At 46.2% G+C, this 21,152-nt stretch overlaps 1 protein-coding gene across 1 annotated transcript in view; it reads right to left on the bottom strand.

Annotated features, from left to right (window-relative positions):
- The window catches only part of LOC149327536 (beta-mannosidase-like), a 201,024-nt gene that overhangs the window by 15,383 nt on the left and 164,489 nt on the right, over positions 1-21,152 (bottom strand). The window contains exons 15-16 of the mRNA XM_089562649.1: positions 11,167-11,378; positions 3,201-3,392 (exon numbers count right to left, since the gene is read on the bottom strand). Coding sequence (XP_089418775.1) covers positions 3,201-3,392; positions 11,167-11,378 — 404 coding nt within the window. The remainder of the gene's footprint in view (positions 1-3,200; positions 3,393-11,166; positions 11,379-21,152) is intronic.

The following is a 21,152-nucleotide window of genomic DNA, read 5'->3' on the forward strand; positions in this document are numbered from 1 at the left end:
TGAGAGACGCCGTAGTGGAGGGCTCCTGAAATTTCGACCACCTGGGGTTCTTTAACGTGCACTGACATTGCACAGTACAGGGGCCTCGAATTTCTCCTCCAAAGAAATTCAACCGGAGGAGAAATTCGAGGCCCGCAGAAGTAAAAGTAAATTAGTCTACGGCATGAAGGCAAGAAGCTCCTCGCGACTTTGCCTTTGCCCTCAGTATTAAATAGGCCTACAATTAGTTTTTTTTTTTTTTCTTTTATATCTTCTAAGAACAATATATAAAGGCAAATTGCCCTCCCAATGAACGAAATGCGATGCTTGTTTGCAACTGTTATGAACTAATAAGAGACCATCAAAATTACTACTTAATTTGTCACAACAGAAACTTTAATACGCTACTGTCTTTAATTTCCCAGTTTCCTAAAATCAAATATGCTGCGGCCATTTGGGACCCTGTTCAAGCCTACGTTGTGACGTTGTAACATTGAATCCTTGTAAGTAAAACAGCGCTAGACACGGAACCGTGCAGAACCGTGCTGTTCGTTTCCTATTTTCAGACTACTCACCGTTCAGAAGCGTTCCAGCATTAAAAAAACGTGCCGAAGTGGACGATTTGTCATTTCGCCGTAACCTTGCTCGCTTAACCCTGCTCCATAAGCTTTATCACCACCCATCTCTTCGCAGTGATTTGTTTCAATCACCTGATGCCATCTTTCCACGCCGTGATCGTTCTTTCAAAGTTAAACGCGTAAACTGTCATTCATCGTCTAGTGCCAATTCATTCATTCCCAGTACTTTCACTGAATGGAATAGTTTGCCATCAGTCATCGCCAGAGAAACTGACAATAAAAAATTCGAAGAGCTTCTTCGCTGTGATGAAAAGTTGTAAAAGTTTGCTGTTTTTGTTAGTGTTCATTTTTCCTTTGTGTTATGCCTTATGTTTTAATTAACGTTTTTTGCTGCAGTTATTTGACAAAATGTATCGCGATTACTAATATCATTGTACCCCCCTATGTAATACCAGCGCCTCCTGTATTTTTTACAATGCCTGCCGAGTAGGGCCGATCCGACCGTCCAAAACCCTCTCCTGTCCTCCTTTGCTACTCTCCCCCGTCGGCTAGCCTTCGCGCCTGCTGTGCGTCTGTGGGGGAGAGGATCATCTGGGTGGCGCCAGACAACGGAAAGCGGACGAGGCCACTTTGTTATCATTTCTATCTTTCTTCGTGAGGCGGCGCTCTGCATCCTTCATGACCATCAGGCTGCCTGCCAGGTATGGACGCGTCATTGAGCGCGCTGTTCGTGGCGCTGCTCACCGCGAAGCGCTGGTCATCGCGAAGCCGCTGCAGGCGCTGGAGTGCGGCGCAGCGGCGTTGGCATTGCAACGGAAGGCTGTAGCGGCTTTGCCGAGTCATGTCGGTCTTCTAGCTGAGCTACAACGCTGAAACATTCCGGGAGAGGAACTGAAACTGCTTGGCGAAAATATGAAATCAGATGGTAAACGTATTTAGTAATAAGTTATGCTATTTTGGCTTTGGATTCTATCATGTTCAGTAAGGAAAATTGGAGAATAAAATGAAGAAGGCATGGCAAATCTTCATGAAAAGGCATTTTTCAAGACTACCAGACACCAATAGCTTTCAAGTCGTAGCTGTACTTTTGTCAAGATAAGCTGTCATTGTTACGACGACTAGATAAAGATTATTCTCTGTCCTTGGCAGCCAGCAGCTACGATTGTTTGGAGAAGCGAAAAATGAACTTCATTCGCAAATATACGGCGCAGCAGCTGTTGCCAAAGCATATCGGAAGTTCTGCCTGGTCCTGACTGCGGCGCTAATAAAACGATGCAAAACAAAGAAAAGTGCCTGAAGAAAAAGAGGCAGATAAAGCGGAAATCAAGACCTCTTCAGCGCGTGTTCAGAGGCAGTCACCGTAAAGGCCGAACCACAAGGCAGAGTTTCTTCAGCGCCGCGTTAGCGCCGCGTCAGCGTCTCTTATACCGGCGTTGTCGTTCGGCGCCGCAAGAGAGGGCGACCAAACACATGAGGGCGTACGAACTGGCGTCTTCACCCGGGCTTAGGTGTGCTTTTATTGTTGTTGAGCTCCGCTAGCTCAAGAGATGCTTTGTCCTCCTCGTGCGTACAAAAGTGGTTTCGTTACAATGCAAACTTCTTAAGGCAATAAATACCTGGTAATATAAGCTAATAGAGACCAATTCTAAAAAATGTAAATGGCTATAAATACAAAGAATTGTATATACTATTACTGTTAATTGTTATGAATATATGTGAATAAATGCACGTAAACGTCAACTTCTTTTGTACTGTTTATGCAGCGAAGTTCCTCAGCTGCACATTAACGAGCTTAAAATTGCCCACTCTTCACACAAAACTGAAAGCAGCAGCACTGCTGCAGATAATTATCCGGTGCCATTTTACTGCTGCGGCGAGGATACCGCGTCAGCTTCGCGAACCACAACATTTACCCGCGCAAAACAATTTTCGTTAACAATGGTGCCACGAAACGAACGAGCCTTAAAACTTATAACACTCTACTCGTCTGGCAAGGAAAAACAATAAGCAGCGCAAGTACCTCAAACAGCGCATCAAGTATGCCAGCCGCCATCCTCAAGGGATAGGCGGAGCTCCGATCGCCACAGGCCAACTCTGCAAACGGCGAGGAGCTGCCGCTCCAGCCGATTGCCGTTGGAAAAAGCGCCGCGCCACGGATGAAGCGAGAGCTACACAAGAAAGGGTAGACAGCAACAACCTGAGAGACGCCACGAGTAGTAGTAGGACAGCGCTATCACCACCGCGCGCCCATACGCAAGCATGACGCAAGCAGTGCTACCATCTGGCTAGCGCCGCAGCGCGGCAACTAACTGAAATGAGGTGTACCGCCGGCTCCCATTGCGCAGCGGGAGATGCGGCTGGCATTGTAAAATAGAGGAGGCGCTGGTAATACTCTCTTCTCGAGGGCCTTTAGGGATCACTTGGATAAAAAAATAAATAAAATAAATGTCATGTCATGGTCTTACCACATGCTCACTAGTTTTCACCTCTTTCGCAAGTTTTGACCCATGCAGGTTTGCGCGCTATGCCACTTGCATTAGGTATCGAAAATACTTTGTAGAGGCATCGTTCTGCATCACTGAAGAATAAAACCCATTGATGTTCGAGGTCTAAGCAAAAGGGCTTTAAATGTGGCTTGCGTACACGGATCCATGGCTTCGGCAGGCAGATGTCGCTCAAGTCGGTCGGAAGCAGAAAAGTGTCCGGTGCCACTGGGACCCCGCCCATGGGATCGATGAGCGTGAACCACAGGAAGCACGCCGAGGCGTTGCAGGTTGGCCGCTTCCAGAATCTATTCATTCTTGTGCGATACACTTCCAGCGAGGCAGCTTGGGGCTGCGTGAGAGACGCAAAGCCATCAGACTCAGGATTAGAAGCGAGCTCCAGTTAAAATCTCGTAGCCTAGAGGCAGACATCCACAATGCCGAGTCCGGGGGAAAAACAAAGGGGGAAAAAGGGGGAAAAACAAAGGCAGAGAGCGTAAACAAAAAATTCCATAAAATTCTAAAAAGATCCCGAAGAAGCCAACAACCAATACGATTAAACGAATAACGATGAAAGGTGAGAAAGATAAAGGCGCTAAAAGCTGGACAGACTAAAGCATAAAAGGTGCAGGAAAAGCCTGCGGAAGATGTGAAAAATCGGCACGGATAACTTCTCTGTTGTCTCATCTTAGGTTTTATCGCCCTCGCGTTTTGATGATTCATTGCTTCTTTTTGGAGATCTGTTGTCTCTTCAATTTCATTTTTGTGACCGCCTTTCCTTGTTCTCTTCATTCTCACCAGCTTCTCAGGTTTTTGCCTTTATCTGCTTTAACGCTTTTAATTCCGTCATGTTTTAGCCGTGCTGATTTTTTACATCTTCCGCAGGCTTTTCCTGCTCCTTTTATGCTTTAGTCTGTTCAGCTTTTAGCGCATTTATCTTTGTCACCTTTCATCTTTATTCGTTTAACCGTATTGGTCGTTTGCTTCCTCGGGATATTTTTAGAATTTTTTGGAATTGTTTGTTTACGCTCTCTGCCTTTGTTTCTCCCCCTTTTTTTCATTCCACCCCCCCCCCCCCCCGGTCCTTCCTTTTTTCTCGCTTGTTTGGGCTGCGTTCTTAGTTATCAGTGACGATAAGAATAGTTGGCCTATCTGTGGGCTCTTTCCGTGCTTCCACTTTGCTGATCTTTCCTCCCTCAGGTTCACTCCCTCCGGTTCTGCATAAAAGGTGCGGACCGGCTGCCTTCCGAAATAAAGTTCTTAGAGGCAGCGCAGTTGTGCATCCTTCTCGTTCTGGTCCTTTGTCTGCTAGCGCTGTTTTTCAGAAGATCAATGATGGGAATTTCTTCAACGGGAACAGTAAAGTTCGCATGAGTTTCTAGGATGAAAATTTTGCAGATTTGTTCATGATGCATTGCGGCTTTGATTTGCGTCGCCGCATTAGGTTTGGTCACATGACATGACACTTGATGCCTTGTGTGACGCCACGTTTGCTAGGAGGTCATTTTCCGCGCACCGGGAGCAGGCAGCGACGCGACACAATGGTCACTGCGCGGCTTCTCATGTTGCTCAAAAAAGCGAAAGCAGGGACAAACATGCATGCTCTCTGAGTTCTGCGTCTTGACCAGCAAGGGCAAGCACTTGAAAATTTTCTGTCTGGAATGATTTTCCCGGATCAGCTCTGATCAGTTCACGGATCAGTTTTCATCAGGCTGCATTTCAGCCAGACGGAATCAAACTTTCAATCTAAAGAAACTATTATGCAGGACACATTTATTAAAAATATCATTTTTCCCGGAAACAACGAATGAGTAGAATAAATTGCCTTAAGAAGTCATGTTCATCATCGCGAACGTTTATTGAATCACAATGCTGTGACATTTATCCTTATCTTTGTAGATATCAAGTTATGCTGCATTGGGCTTTCTTCATTGTGTTTTATTCATTTGCCACTTTTTTGTATTACTTATGGAATAACCCTCCCCTCCCCCTTATGCACTGGCAAACTAAAATGGCGCTGTGGTAAAGTGATAAATAAATAAAAATTAATAAACTTAACCACCTGTACAATTGGAAGGAAATTCAGTGGAGAACTTGTGCTTCAACACTGTTTTCTTTTTCTGGTTTGGTTTGGTTTATGGGGTTTAACGTCCCAAAGCGACTGAGGCTATGAGAGATGCCGTAGTGAAGGGCTCCGGAAATTTCGACCACCTGGGGTTCTTTAACGTGCACTGACATCGCACAGTACACGGGTCTCTAGAATTTCTCCTCCAAAGAAATTCCAGCCGCTGCGGCCGGGATCGAACCCGCGTCTTTCGGGTCAGCAGCCGAGCACCATAACCGCTGAGCCACTGCGGCGGCTGTTTTCTTTTTCTATAAAAAACAACACCGAATAATTGCGTTCTGTGCAGACAACGACGAGCCGATACAAATATTTTCATATATCTTCCTGTTACTAGCACGGAAGAAAAGCATTGCGTAGAAGGTTTAAGTAAAAAACAACTTTGCTGCTGCAGGAAGAAAGAGAAAGCAACTTACTTCACTTGTACAGCATGGAACTTTGCGCTTAAATTCTAAAAACTGCTGGACGATTAACCGCTTCGTCCGCTCAGAGTTACAAGCATCGCACGTAGCAAGGGCGCAAACAGCTGCTGTCGCCCTTGCCCTACACTGTTTTTTCTCACTTGACTCGGGATGTCTCGGTTAAGACGACGGAGCCTGACCAAAAATTTTCCACACATACATTTTCATTTCATTTCATTTATTGAAGCCTTAAGGTCGCGTGGGCATAACATAAGGCGGGGGCAAGAACACTGTGTAACAACATATGATACCAGCTCAACAAAAACAAAAAACAAAAGAACGAGACAAAGCAAAAAAATAATGAAAGAAGACAGTAACAAAGGCTCAGCTTATTTGGTAAAGCCGAATACATCACGTGAGACACAGATGACTCGCTAATTTAGTGCGGAAAATTGCTCGATCTGAGCAAGAAGCAATACTATCAGGCAGGGCATTCCATCGGGCTATTGCGTCTGGAAAGAATGAATCATTGATCGCTGACGTGCGGCCTTTCATGGGAGCTATGGGTTGACTGTGGTTTAGGCGAGGGGATATTCTTGACGGCGGCTGTAGCAAAGGATGCCTGTTAAGAGGGCGGTAGAAAAATGAATGGAGGAGGCATAGGCGTGATACGATGCGACGTGATTGGAGACTTGTGAGGGATAGGGCTCGTTTTAGTGCAGTGACACTACTATAACGCGAGTACTGTGACATGATAAACCGCACAGCTCGATTTTGGACGGCTTCTAATTCATTTGTAAGGTAAGCTTGCGAAGGGTTCCAGATGGATGCATCCAGATGGATGGATGGGTTTCAGATGGATGTAATGCACTACATCTGTGCGTTACGTTAGAAGCACTGACGCCTAATCCAGGCAAAAGAAATCTTGGAAACGCAACGTATTATCATAATCAATAATATTCCTCTTCTAAAAATAAAAAAAGACTGAGGGCCAGCGGCTATTATGCAGATTGCCTGGCTCTTGCAGCGCTACCTCGGACTGCACGGTAAAATGGCACAACGCAAAGCTGGTAACGTTAGCAATGACAACGGGAAGAGTGAGCCCATTGGATGTTTGAGGCCTCCTGCATCTGCGCAGCTGCTGCAGTCCGTCGGCTCTCTGCTGGTTTTCGGCTCCACTCACCCGTGTTGTGGCCCGCGTGGTAACGAGCAGCACACCACGGCCTCGCTACTCTATGGCGTCTGGCTTTTCAGTTTACCTTGAAATAAACTCCAAACCCGGTATGGGTAGAACCGTGAATCAGTCCTGGCTTTCCAAAAGCCGAAAGTAGCCTCTGCTACTCAACTGTTAAATCAAGTTACGGCAAGAAACTCGTAGCAACGGCGCAGAAGTAGTCCGCTAAAAAGTAGGTCGGTCGGACAAAAGCTCATCTCTCGTGGCAGCGGCTCTTGGCATAACAGCGATATTTCCAGGGCTCCGCTAATGAAGGAAACACAACAGAGAACATGCCGACCAACCAATTTACCAGTTTAGCCAATTTACCGCTAGGTCCCCAGTTACTTATTCTACTGCCCGCCGCGGTGGCTTAGTGGTTACGGCGCTTGGCTGATGACCCGAAAACCCGGGTTCGATCCCGGCGGCGGCGGTGGAATTTCGATGAAGGCAAAATTCTAGAGGTCCGTGTACTCTGCGATGTCAGTGCACGTTAAAGAAACCCAGGTGGTCGAAATTTCCGGAGCCCTTCACTAAGGCGTCCCTCATAGCCTGAGTTGCTTTGGGATAAACCCCAATAAACCAATAAACCAACTTATTCCACTGCTCTCGGAAACTGCTGCTGTCAGCCGCTTGGGACGAGACAAACGCCGGACCACACATGGAGTGATTAGATGTGCACGGTCGGCTGATTAGGTACGTTGTCTAGTTGCTCACAACATGCCCCACGCAACTGATGTACGCCATGTGTGGCTTAAACCGAGCTTGGAAGCTAGTGCCTTAAAGTGCAAGTAGGTGGCGTGCGGAAAAGCTCCGCGATGCAGTTTAAAATTGTCCGCATCTCTCGCTAGTCTTTGCTAGAGCACTGCCGTTTGCATGGCAAGCTAAACTGCAGGTTGCCCACACTGAACATTTTAAGATCTTCTCTTAGCTATGGCTGTGGACAGGGAAAGGCGCTCCCTATTGGCCGCAGCGCTCTCTATTAGCCGCAGAACGCACGCAGGCTCAGAACTGAATTTTAATGGAATGAAAATCACGTATGTGAAAAGAGGAAAACACCACATGCTCAGAGGCTGTCCTAAATCACTGCCTCTGCAAAACATTTCAAGGCCTGTGAAAAAACGCAAAGACCCATCCCCTTCCCCTCCTCGACGAAATAGGATTTTATGCAGGCACAGGGACCGTCGTACACGGGAGTTGTTCCTGGCAAAAAAAAAATTAAAAAGAACACGTGTACGAGTTAGCGATCCGTTGGTTGTACTTGCTAACTGTGAGAGGTGGCTTTTAGACGAGAGGTTCTCACGGCAGCGAAGAAGAACCAATATAAACATGCGGCGCTGCTCTTACCAAATTTTATGGAATGTCGCTTAGCACACATTATTAACAGAAGTATTTGAAGCCCAATGAGTTTTTAGCATGGCTGTATAAATGCAGGCCTTATTACGCGATGCGTGTAATGTGATATGTTGCTTCGTTATCCACGGTGAACAGGAGTGGGTGGTTGACATAATGGTTTGATTTGAATTCTATTTCATTCTAATTCTTTTAGCAGTTTAATTGTCCCGTACCATGACTGTCCCTTCAATAATTTAAATTGAAGGCGGATGGCAAGAATAAAAAGGTGGCCTTGCATTCATTGCATGTCTGCTTACGAATAAACTGACAGCATAAGGCGTGACTCAGTGCTCTGAGAAGACAACGTACAGAACGAGGTGGTCTCATTTCTCTCGCTTTTCACCTGTACGCACGTTTACTGAGCTTATTCTCTTTGAAAGTATTGCATGGTTTGTAAAATTTCTGAGCAAGAAAAAGAGGAAAACATCACATCATTGTCAAACAAAACAAGCGACAGTGACAGCAAAACTTTTCCTGCCTGCCTGTTTTCAGCAAAACAGCGTGACGAGCAGTCAATCCTTGTGTTCTGCTAATCTAATCTTCTGGTTCTGCCATTCAGCCGTTGCGCAGTGGTGTCACTAAAATATGTCACGGATTTTAAAATATATGCGAAGCGCACATCGAACGCCTACCATTGAAGCTTCACGCCACCTGTTTTCAAGCATTAGAAATTGTTCCTTCCGTCTCGTGTTTTCCTTTGCATCATCGAAGAAAGACACTTGGCTCGCACAATATTGCCACCATCGACAAAAAAGTGCAAGTTCATCGTGAAATTTAAAAACAAGCTCGATTCTACCAAGGCTAACCGCAAGCGCTGAGATCCTTAATGCAGCTATAGTGGATCTACTGAGGCATCCCCTGTGGCTTATTAAAATTCCGAATAATAGAGCGTATACTGTAGCGTAGGGCTATGCGGTTCTTTGTCAGAGTTCGTCGAGAGAGTTATACAGGCACCGGCTTTCGAAAGGCCATGAAGTTTGAGCAGCGAGCGGAAAGGTTATTTATGTTATTTATGGGTTCAGCTTCTGTAGCTGCAAGCCAGCTGAGTATGAAGCCTGAGCTACTTTTGCGTTATGTGCTTTTCTATAATACAGTCAGGTTATGTAAAGCCCAGTCCTCTGTTTTTCCGCGTGTCGTTCGTCGTCGTCTTCAGCTCAGGCTGCCTGCTACGAGCCCTCTGCAAAATAAACATGCACCTCCAAGCAGCTAGGCAGACAAGGACCTGACTTTACTGTCCCCGTGTTCAGAGACACGGTAGAATATAATCATGCCCACCACAGTTATAACGAAATCGCCTTTAGTGTGAATGAGGAAGGTACCGTCGTCAAAGTATGTTTATGGCAACGGCACGGAGTATCTCACACAACGAACAATTGTAGCTGTATATCTCCGCTGTACGAACGAGGAGGTGTGTAAACGGCCCCGCAGTCGAATTCTCCTGTTTCTTGCAGGAGTGGGGAACGACGAGCATCTCTAAGCGTCCGTGAAACACCCTAACCCGTACCTCCGCCGAAAAGGGCGACCACCCAAAAAAAGCAAACAAAGAAGTATATACAGAAAGCATACGAAACTTTTCACCGGAGGCAGTTGTCAAAAACGCATGTCTTGAAGGGCGAAACAATTCGACAGCTTCGCTTTATTTTCCTCTGTCCACACGCATAGACGGCAGCGACCAAGGGGTGCCTGTTGGCGTCGGGAAGAGTGAAGGGGCTTATTGCTTTGGAACGGTGGTCGAATGGGATTCTTGGTCATTCATATTTGAAAAAAAAAAAGCACGCCATTAAGACGCGAACTGCGCAAGATAGGACGGCACAACGCTGCGTCGTCCTATCTTGCACAGTCCGTGTCATAAGGGTGTGCTGTTTGTCCCAAAAATTATTGCTTTGGAAGGCCTGATCTTGCATGCTTGGACATGACACATAGGCCTGGATGATGTCATACTTTTTCCCTTTACTCGACAAGTGGGCCACAAGCCTTAAATTTAGAGGGAATATGGGAAAGACAGGCGATAGTTCTTCAAGTGGCGCAGTCAATTAGACGATGACTTCGCGTAAAATATGCGGGGCCCTGTTCGTGCTCGACAACCATAAGGTGTACCCCGCGTTGCTTTCACTCACGGCGAATACCACTCTCCTCTGGCAAAGAACGCGACTAACTAAACAAGTTAGTACTTGGTATGGGCATAATTCCCGTGCTGAAGGTGTCTTATTGGTGGCGCATCACCACTAAATACTCATAGGATATGACCGACCTAGTGCGGAACTGCAGGTGAGGACTCGCTGGTCCCTGATGGGGAACGATACGGCCGCGCGGAGTGAGCCAATGGTGGAGCGCATCAAGAATTTCTTCGACAGAGTCAAGTTTGTGAGCAAGGAACGGTGGATGATGCTGCCGAACGCTATCGGACGCGTGTGAACTTGTGGCAATGCGTAGTGAGTGAGCGGCTGGCGCAACCTCATGTCCCGTTGGATGATTTCGTTGGCCGGATGGTGACGTCGACATCGGACGACATACACTGAAAAATTTAATAGTACGCGAAGTACGAACACTCTCCTAGTGCCAGAAATATGTTGACTGTTACGACGACGCTGACGTACTACATGCTGCCGTGGACGCTTCCGCCACGATTAGTTAAGCGGCATCCCGAAAGCACCTTGCTGGTAGCAATACTTTTGGTTAGCATCACGTGATTGCGATGGAATGCGCCGTAAAGGGGTCCAGTTTCAATAAGCAGTCGCGCACAACGGACTTACACTGTCCGACTTTCTATTTTAGCTTGTAATGTGCTAAGCCAACTTAATACGAACATGAGATGCAACAAATGCAATACGCGAGATCTTTAAGTTCGCTATAAGTGGGCTTCATTAAATTCCAATATTTGTTTACTCGCCTTCTACAGTAGGCTGTGCCCTTAGGCTTTATCTTGCGCGTACATGCGACACTGATGTATTTGTTGCATGACATGTTCAGTCTCTCTAGGAAAACGATAACTCACCACTGTAACGTTGATCGTCCTCTTTACAACCGCCGAGAACGACGACCACCTATACTGCACAATGGACAACTGCGCCTGCTTGGGTGCTGTAAGTTGGTCGTTGACGAGAAACACTTTCAGGGTGTTGCGGTTTTCCACATACGGAGACACGATGACGGGGCTGAAGAACTTCTTGGCAAAGTAGTGCAGCATCTTCCACCGGCCCCCGTATTCTTGCAAGAAAAGGAAACAACAAAATTATTACTTGCTAAGCAGGTTCGCTCCCAGTAAGGAAGCTCTCATCTTCAGTACTGCATTTCATAGCCTATTGTCGGAGAATCCTGATTGAATGCGATAAACGATTGAAAAGGTACAAATTTCCACCACCTGAAAAAACGCTGGATAAGACGGAAGAGACCGCCTGGAGGAGACTTCAAACGAGCTCTTTTCTTAGCCCCTATCTGCTGGAAAAAATGTTCCCTGATGAATTTAACACCGAGTCCAGGTTCTGTGGCGAAACAGCCAGGTATGATCACACATTATGACAATGTGAAAAGAACCTCCACCAGAGGATTAATAAAAAATCCTTCTCTTCAGCAATGGGAGGCCGTTCTGGTTAGCTCGGACTCCCAAGCTTTGCCCACTGAATGGGCCGCTAAAGTCGCCGCTAGCCATGGTCTGGAGGCTGTCTAGCGCGGGCCATCTGCATTTTGACGAAATAAACGTTTTCCAAGCAAGTCCAGTCAGTCTCCTTTCATCACATTTACATCTTAAGAGTGCTCGAAGTGACGCTCACATGCGAATTTATGGGTACCTCTTCACCAAAGTACATAGCAATATAACTGTTTGGCTTACCTGAATAACTGGCGTGAAAATAAGCTCTAACTGAATATTTTGAGATGCGACCGAGGTAAAAGAAGTGGTAGGATTTCAACGCAGTTAAACCGAGCAGACGTGCGAAAGCATGTGTTCGGCCTGGTTGGCTCATGGTTTCGCTTTGCAGTGTTGTCGGCATGTCTGGCGACGATGTTAGACTCATGATCGAGGTTAAGCTGGTCTGCCTGTTCATGCCGGAGATGGAGGTTGATGAATACGACAATGTGCAATGCACGGCGCAAGTGTGTGTTGCAGTTTAACACGAGGCCTGATTGGCTGCGGCGATAGCATAGTGCTCCCTTAAAGCAGCCAGCGAAGCTGATCAGTTCAGGCCGCCGCGGGTTCTAAACCCAGTCGCATGAGTAGACGTTCATGCAAGCCACGATATTCTTGGTTGGGTTCGACCCCACGAAGTTGTGCTTTCGCACTAAAAAACCGGAGGCCATGTGAGCCATTGTGCTAAGACGAGGAACAGGAACTGGCAGTCATTGTAGAATGGACTGTGAACTGCGTTTGGTGGTTCGTCGCAGTTATGTTGCTGAGGGTGCTGCCGCTTCTGCGTCTTGGGATGTCCCCTGCTGGCAGCCACGCAGTGACCGAGAAGCAAGCCTTACATGTGGTCAGCCTGCCACTGAGGCTGCCTGGCGCACTGCGCGGCATCACTCATGTGCGGAACACGCATCAGCTACCGATATTAAAAAAGAAAACCGTTACATAGCTCTTTTTCAGCCCATACCTCAATGATCTGCGTAGAGCACAATTCGCACAGACCCCGATGCGCAGCAGTTACAAGGAACGTGGGTGGCAGCATATCTTGGTCGAAGAACGATGCAGTTTCGCAGCACTTCGACCGTAAAAAGTAATCGGGGTACTGCACTAAATGCCGATCCGTCAGCACGCATAAAAGGAGTAAGATTTTTTTTCGCCGCCCAAAATCATATGCCACGGTGAACTTGGACACGCCTTCCTCGGTTGCTGCTTGAGATGGTCAAAGTGAAAGGGCAGTTTTGGGACCATCTTATTTTGCAGCTGTATTTGCGGTTGGCAGCAAATGCAACCAAAGTGGATTTTAGTTTTTGTTGTTATTTTAGTGCTTTTGGAAATGAACCTGAAGAATGAAAATTAGGCTAAGCTACCAAGTTTTTGTTCAGATTTTTCGCGAAGGTAAAGGCATTTAAGAGAAGTCGAGTTTCATTGCGTGGGAATATTAAGTGGGATCATTTGTTTTCCTAAAAAGAGACTGATGTTGATTCGCTATGGTTGCCACACTATTTGATTAGCCGATCGTTCAATCAATAATGGGCACCAGTGACAAAAAAAACGCATAGTTTAGAGTTCTTCTAAACCACATAGCTTAAGAGAAATGGAGCTCATTAAGGGCGACTTTTAGATGAAGACGCTTTCAAGGTTTTCTATTCGAAAGAGAATGGCTGGAAGTTGTTTTTGAACCAGCATGACGAGAGTGGGGATAAGCACTCCATGTTACTCCTAGGCAAGAAAATCACAAGCACTGAAGCCTACAGTGCCGCGAGGAAGGAGTACGTATGTTTAGTTTGGGCTACTCAAAAACTTTAATGTCACTAGGCTCGCTCACGATTCGTGATCGAGACCGATCACTGCCCATTTGCATGGCTCCACAACATTTCTCCAAACAAATGGACGCTTGCGGCGCTGGAGTGTCGCCCTAAAAGAGCATAATTTTGAAGTGCGCTATCAAAAGGGAAAGGAAAATTTGAAATACTGATTGCCTGAGCAGAAGTTTTGTCCTCTAGATAGCGTGGATATTTCAGACGCTCGCTATGCGTACCTCCCATCCTCAAGGGAATTAATTCTTTGTGAAAAACTTTTTTAATGAGACCATTTGAGCGTTTGAGGACTTCTAATGGATAGTTGCAGTTTCTAGGTTATGGATGTTATATGCTGTGTACAGTTGAGCATTTGAGGTTATGATATGCATAGTAGTTGAGCTGTGCTATCCTCGCAACTCATCTACCGGCCGTCCGTCTGTGGATCGCAACGGGAGCTGCAGTTTCTTCCAACCACCAACCTGATTCAAAATTTAAATTTGCAGTGCCAGTGAATCGCCCGCATAGGTCACGTAAGCAGCTCACCCTACCAGACCACCTGAAGGGGAGCTAAAAAGAGAAGCGATTCTAGCAGCTCAGCTTAAGACCTTGTTTTTTATTTGCCTGGCCCGATTCGAGCGTGGGCGGTGCTCTTGCCTTGCCTGAGTGGAGACATTGTGCAGATTGATCCCTAATGCTCTACCCGAGACCCTTGGCGTGTAGATATCGGCCCATGGATCACCCAGGAGACAGGGCACCTGCCCAGCTGATGCGGTCTCTTCAGAGGACAGTGAGAAGCTGTAACCCCATTCGAGACCTCTACCTGGCGGCGGACGAGCTGTTGTGGTCGTAATTCTGGCCACGCGGGCCGTAGCAACCGACAACCGAGTACTGTCAACATAGCCGACAACCTCACGACGGCTGCAGACCAGATGTGCTTTGTCTCGGAAAAAAAAAGGTTCCTTCTATCGCATCTGCTGACCACTTTGACGGGGCACTGGAAGACTGAACACTGCGCGACTGCAGCGGACTCTCCCACAGAATACTCGAGGAGTACCGGGAAGCGATGCGGGGTCAATGCCCGACTTATCCTCGACAACGGCGCCAGTTGGCCTTCCCTGAAAGCCGCCGGCGCAGCTCTGCCAGCGTAATTGGCTGTCTCGAGAAGGTGCAGGGGCCAGAGGGGTCCATCGTGTTTTTACATCGCCATTCGGCTCCAAACGGGAAGCTCACATGGTGTACCCTTCCGCGTAGCCTATCCCGCGCATTGATGAGAAACACGTGCGACCACCTGCATACCGTGGGGACGTCACTCGTGGCGATTCCTGTGTCTGCACAACGGAGATGGTACCCTCCTTTCAAGCTCAACACGCGATGGGGGCGTGTTCCCTGGGGAGAGAGTGCGTGATGATCTTGGACAGTGAACTTGGACACGCCTTCCTCGGCAAACCCGGCCTCCATCTAGGGATTTTAGGGGAAACAAAGCTATAAAACTCGGCGCTGAGTACGGTCACAGGTCCCTCACATCAAGTAGCTTCCTCTCATCGGGACTCTGACTGAGAAGCACACTCAGTTGATCTACGTGTACATAATAGAAATACTGGTAGAAAATTTTCCTTCCCTTCCTCGTAACCCAGTCTCCGATCATCCTCGTCCCATCCCCGGTCCGGCCACCGAGTCGCAACACGGCGTATTGCAATTCGGAGATCGGGAGCACAGCCCTGCGTGAGTGGAGGAGCAGAAAAAACCGGTGGGGTGTTTTAGCTCCGCCTTAAAGGTAAGACGCGACAGCGTCAATGCCCATATGCCGCATTGACCATTATATCAACTTTCCCATTCATGCACCCCTAGGAGTTCTCATACCAGGGCTGGAGCAATGGAGGAGCGCTTTAGCGATTCGCCATTGCTCTGGGATGGCAGGTGGTGCCAGCGGTGGTGCTTCCGAAACCCAGTTCGCTTTTCCTTGGCAACCTCTCACGTGCAAACATTTCTGCCAGCTGGTGGTCAGCTCGCTCACAGTCCGGTGGACAGGTTGTGATGACGCCGTAAAGTCACGTGACATAGGTGGCCCATCTAGGCTCCTGGAATTTTTCGTTCACAATGTGGACTACTCCACTGTTTTTTGTAGCCGCGAGGTTGTCGCGTTAAAATCCACCTCGGCTGCTAAAAAATTGCTGGGGCTTAGCTTTGGTTAAGCCTTGGTGATTTCGAAAGCAAGTGGTGTAACTTGTAGAATCGTCGATATCCATAGCCTCCATCAGGTTAAACGGTAACACAACACAAGAATCTTGACTCGCGTCCGAAGTCTTCCATAGCTATACCGAAGAACCGGCGAGCAGGCGCTACTTTTCTCTACACCCGATAGCGCCTGGATATCTGTGGCTGACGTCTTAAAACACGCTGCAGCACACATCCATCACCGCAGCAAGGCCTGCAGGCTCTTGCAACTTGTATGACGTCAATCGCTTGCCGCCGTTCGCAGGTGGTCGACCGGCCGCGAAGTTCTAGCTGCGGCGCGCTGAAGAGCCGACTTGGTGCCCCATCTCTTCCTCTAGTATGATGTCAGTAGTCACATGACCGACGGCCAACTGTCTTTTGGCCGCGAAGTCTAGCTGTGGCGGGCTGAAGAGCCGACTTGGTGCCCCATCTCTCGCTCTGGTATGACGTCAGTAGTCACATGACCGACCGCCAACTGTCGTTCGGCCGCGAAGTCTAGCTGCGGCGCGCTGAAGAGCCGACTTGATGCCCCATCTCTCCCTATGGAATGGCGTCAGTAGTTTGTTTGTTTGTTTGTTTATTTATTGGTTTCTTTCCAATACAAGGAAAAAGCGAAGGGAAAGCTAAAGGCTACTAGCCTGACGAGGCCCTCCCTCCGCATACAGTTTCGACAACATTACAAAAGAAATTTAAGAAAACAGCACACAAATTTGTAGTTACACTCTACACAGTTCTATGTCATAGAGGATCTAGTACATATCACTGCACACAAATATATAAAACAGATTTCTTGTCGTAGATGTGACAGAACGGGAGAAAAAAAAACATATGAACACAAATGCAAAGGTCAATCATTGTGGCGAACATATGTACATGTGAAAAGGAGGAAAAAAAACAGAAAAAGGCGACATCCAACACACAGTAAAAGAGCACTGTTTTACAAACAAACGCTACATATGGCTTAAAGAGAGAAGTCACTGGTAGCGAATTTCTTTCTCGATAACCATTGTTTTGAACGTCTTTTTCTTAATCGATTTGTTGAGGTCGACATCATCTGGAAGTTTATTTAGAAGCACCGGAATTTGGTAATTTAAATGTTGTTTTCCATAATTCGTGCGTGTTCGAGGCTTTCTGCGCTCTTGCCTTCGAAGGGCGAGCGTGTGTGTTTCAGCGGGACTGCTAAATGCGTGTAGTTTATGTTTTTGTACATACTGCAATAACTTGAAGCAATAAATTTCATCAGCTCTTAGCAGAGAATACTTTACAAACAGTGGACCTGTTGGTAAGTCTTGTGGGTGTCCTGCATATCGTTCAAGTAAGCGAAGTACACGCTTCTGAAACTTTAGTATTCGGAGGTAGTTTCTACTAGAGGTTGTACCCCAAACCAAAATGCAGTAGGAAAGTCTGGAATAAAAGAGAGTATAATAAAGAGAAACTTTAAGCCACAAAGGTATAAGTGAACTTATTCTATACAAGCAGCCGAGCGATCTACTGAGCTCCAGAGCAAGATTATCAATGTGGGTGTTCCAAGACAAATTTTCTTGGAACCATACTCCCAGAAATTTTTGCTTCACCTCTTGTTTTAACTGAGTGCCCCGAAAGGTAATATGAATATCATTCTTCATTGGCTTGTTAATAGGAGCGAATATAATATATTTGGTTTTATTAGTATTCAACTGTAACCTGTTGGCATGTAACCAGTCAGAAAGTGACTCCATATACTTATTAACAATCTCCTGAAGCTCTGTAAGGGTACGTGCCGTGAAGAAAATATTCGTGTCATCTGCGTACATTATTAGTTTAGGGGAATTATAGATGCTACAGAGATCATTAATATAGACTAAGAATAATAGCGGTCCAAGAATAGAGCCTTGAGGAACACCTTGTTTAATTACTATTTTTGTAGTCGTTCCTTGGTGGACACTTACATATTGAAGCCTATTGCTTAAGTAACTCTCTATCAGTTTAAGGACGACGCCGCGAACACCGTATTTTTTTAGTTTAATTAATAGCACATCGTGACACACTGAGTCAAAAGCTTTTCGCAGATCTACAAACAGTCCTAGCGTGTAAAGCCTGTGCTCAAAGTTATGTATAATATCATGCTTGATACTGAGAAGCGCATCCTCGGTAGATTTTCCTTTTTGAAATCCGAACTGCATGTCACTTATTACCCCATATTTCGCAAAGAATTTTTCTAGTCTTATATTTATTACCCCTTCAAATACTTTCGATAGAACAGGCAGGACCGAGATTGGCCTATAGTTGCTTATGTCTCCTTCAGCACCACCCTTGTGAATAGGACAGATGCGAGCTATCTTGAGCGAGTCAGGGAAGATTCCAGTCTCGAACATTTTATTTATTATGTCTGCTAGGATGGGGGATAGGATTTCAGACACATGTTTAATTGGCATTGCTTTAATTTCATCAGAACCAGAAGCAACATCATTTCTAATCCCATTGATAAGTTTGTTGATTTCGTGAGGAGTCACTGGTGCGAGAACCATAGAGTTCACTATCGTCACGCTGTTATCAACCAAGTTTTGCTCTTCATCATTTTCCTGCTCGTACACTGCGCTCGTGGCAAAATAGGCGTTGAGGGCGGTGGCCGCTTCAAGACCGGTTAGTGTGCCTGTGGGTGTGACTATTTTTAGTACGGTACATTGTTCTTTCTTCCCAGTTAGATTTTTTACTTCATTCCATATTTTCCTGGGATCCTTACCTATTTTGGCAAAAACCTGTTCATAATATTCTACCTTAGCATTTTTAATTTCACTGCTCAGTTTATTTCTATACTGTTTGAAAGTGATTAGAGCATCTTCTTCTCGCGTTTTTAAAAACATATGAAACAAACGGTTCTTTTTTGTTATTTTCTTTAATAAGGAGTTGTTAATCCAGGGCTTCCGTATTCTTTTACATCTTGGCCTACTCAGTTCCGTTGGAAACGCTTGATTGTAGCATGCAATAAGTTTATCAAGAAAAATATTGTACGCCTTACTAGGGTCGTCTTCTTTTAATACGCATGCCCAGTCAACGGTAGCAACCAGAACGAGAAAGAGTTTCAATGACTGATCATTTATCCTGCGGATGATCTTCTTTGGTACATGACTACGTTTACCACGCAAAGAGGGGATAAGACAAAAAGCTGGAAGGTGATCACTAATTCCTAGCGTCAGCAATCCAGCAGCACAATTCGGTGGGTGTATGTTCGTAATACATACATCAAGCAAAGATGCAGTATTGGGTGTCACTCTTGTTGCTTCGACGATAGTGTTTACGCATGCGTAACATGTGACTAATTCTGTGAGTTGTCTTGAAGGGGCATCATGCGATAGCATATCTATGTTGACGTCACCCATTATCACGAAAGACAGACCAGTACAAGTAAGGTGTCGCAGTAGACCGTCTAGGAACTCGAAGAAATTTGTTTTGTTGCCTGCGGGTGGCCTATAGATAACGGCAGCTACATTATTTTCCACACGTATGGTAAGGCACTCAACATCATTGTTAACGACAGAAAAATCACGCAAAACTTCATGTGACATGGGTCGTTTGATGTACGCGGCTACGCCACCGCCCCTTCCATGCGACCTAACAGCACCTTGATAAGCATAGTTTTGAAAGAATGGAGGTTGTTCTTCAACTCTTAACCACGTTTCTGTGAATAACATCAAATCAAATTCAAAGGACAATGAAGTGAAAAAGTCGCGTAATTCTTCTTGTTTGTGTCTTATACTGCGCACGTTCAAGTGGAACACTCGCAACTGGTTCTGAGTAGTCTCTGCCAAAGAATTGAAGGTGTTTATAGTATAGTAGTGAGAAGAGTTTAAAGCTGCCATATTCTAGCTTGTTGCTATTTCTGGCATGTGTTTAATCACTTCACTCAGTTTCGCGGGACATTTTTTCCAGGTCACTCGTAGCGTTTATCCGCAAAGTTGCAGACTGTTCGTCCCTTCGAGCAAAGATTTTGCCACCGTTTGTCCACACAAACTTCCAGCCTACTTCACGCTTTTTCTTTGTCGCCGCACCGAGAAGCTGCTTACCATGACGGGTAAGATGCTCATTCACGAAGACTGGCTCAGATTCTTCAAAACCCAGTTTTGTAGTGTTAATCCGGATTTTTCTGGCCTTCTGAAGGACAGCATTGCGTTTTGTGCGTCGGACAAAACGAACGATGATATTTGTCTCATCATGTCTTGCAGTCGGCACTCTGTGGCATGCATCAATGTCGGCATCGGTAATTTCTTCATCCACAAGCGCACCAATCTTTTTAATTATGGTCACTGGCTCGCCATCAAGTGGCACTCCCTTAATTTCGAGGTTATTTCCCCTCTGGTATTGCTCCAGCTCCTCGATGCGGCGTGACAGTCGCGCATTGTCAGCTTTAAGATCGTTATTTTCTTGAAGCAGATTCTGAATGTCATCTTTTAGTGTCCTTAGGTCCTGAATGTCTTCTTTAAGTGTCTTTACATCTTGCAAGCTATCTTTGATTGCCCTGAGCTCAGCTCTCAGCTCCCGCCGCAAGTCCTCAATCGCTTTAGCCGTTTCCCCTGGCATAATAAATCGATGCAAAAGTAAACAAAAATTTACAACAAATAAATCAGCAGCAGACTAGGCCACATGTACATTCGGCAGGTGCGTTCGGCAGTCACATGACCGACCGCCAACTGTCGTTCGGCCGCGAAGTCTAGCTGCGGCGCGCTGAAGAGCCGACTTGGTGCCCCATCTCTCGCTCTGGTATGACGTCATTAGTCACATGACCGACCACCGACCGTGAAGCGTAGGCTACGGTACCGCGAAGAGGCGACACCTGGCGTAGTATTACTTACGCAATGAAACACAGAATAGTCTGAGTGTGCGAACAACCCCCCCGCCCCCCCCGACATCCCTGCGATCACATGGTCATCTGCATTTTTAGATGCATACGTCTCAAGGCAATGACTTGCATTGATTATTGATATCATATCTATTTACTTAATAGAATATCGCGCTTTTCAAACTAGCATAATTTTGTTAGCGCACAGTAGCGCAATTATAACGAGCAGGTCTACAGAGCTGGCGTTGTTGGACCAAAGGAAATGTATTTTTCAATAGTTGGCCGAAAAACATGTTGTTATAGGTATATTTCTTGGTTTCAGCCAAGCTTTCGATTGTCAACTGATTGTCAACTGATTGTCAACTGACTGATTTCTTTTTGTATAGCAGGTGGCTCTACAGTGGCGTTTCTATGCTCTCTTGTATTGTGTGCTCGAAGAGGCTTGTTCATTCTTGTGTATATATGTTTTTCCTTCATTTTCCCTCCCTGAAATGACCCTCAAGTGAGGGTTGACGGTATTCATAAATAAATAA

This window comes from Amblyomma mixtum, chromosome 10, assembly GCF_055824585.1.
Source record: "Amblyomma mixtum isolate Tamu chromosome 10, ASM5582458v1, whole genome shotgun sequence".
Taxonomy (NCBI): Eukaryota; Metazoa; Arthropoda; class Arachnida; order Ixodida; family Ixodidae; genus Amblyomma; species Amblyomma mixtum.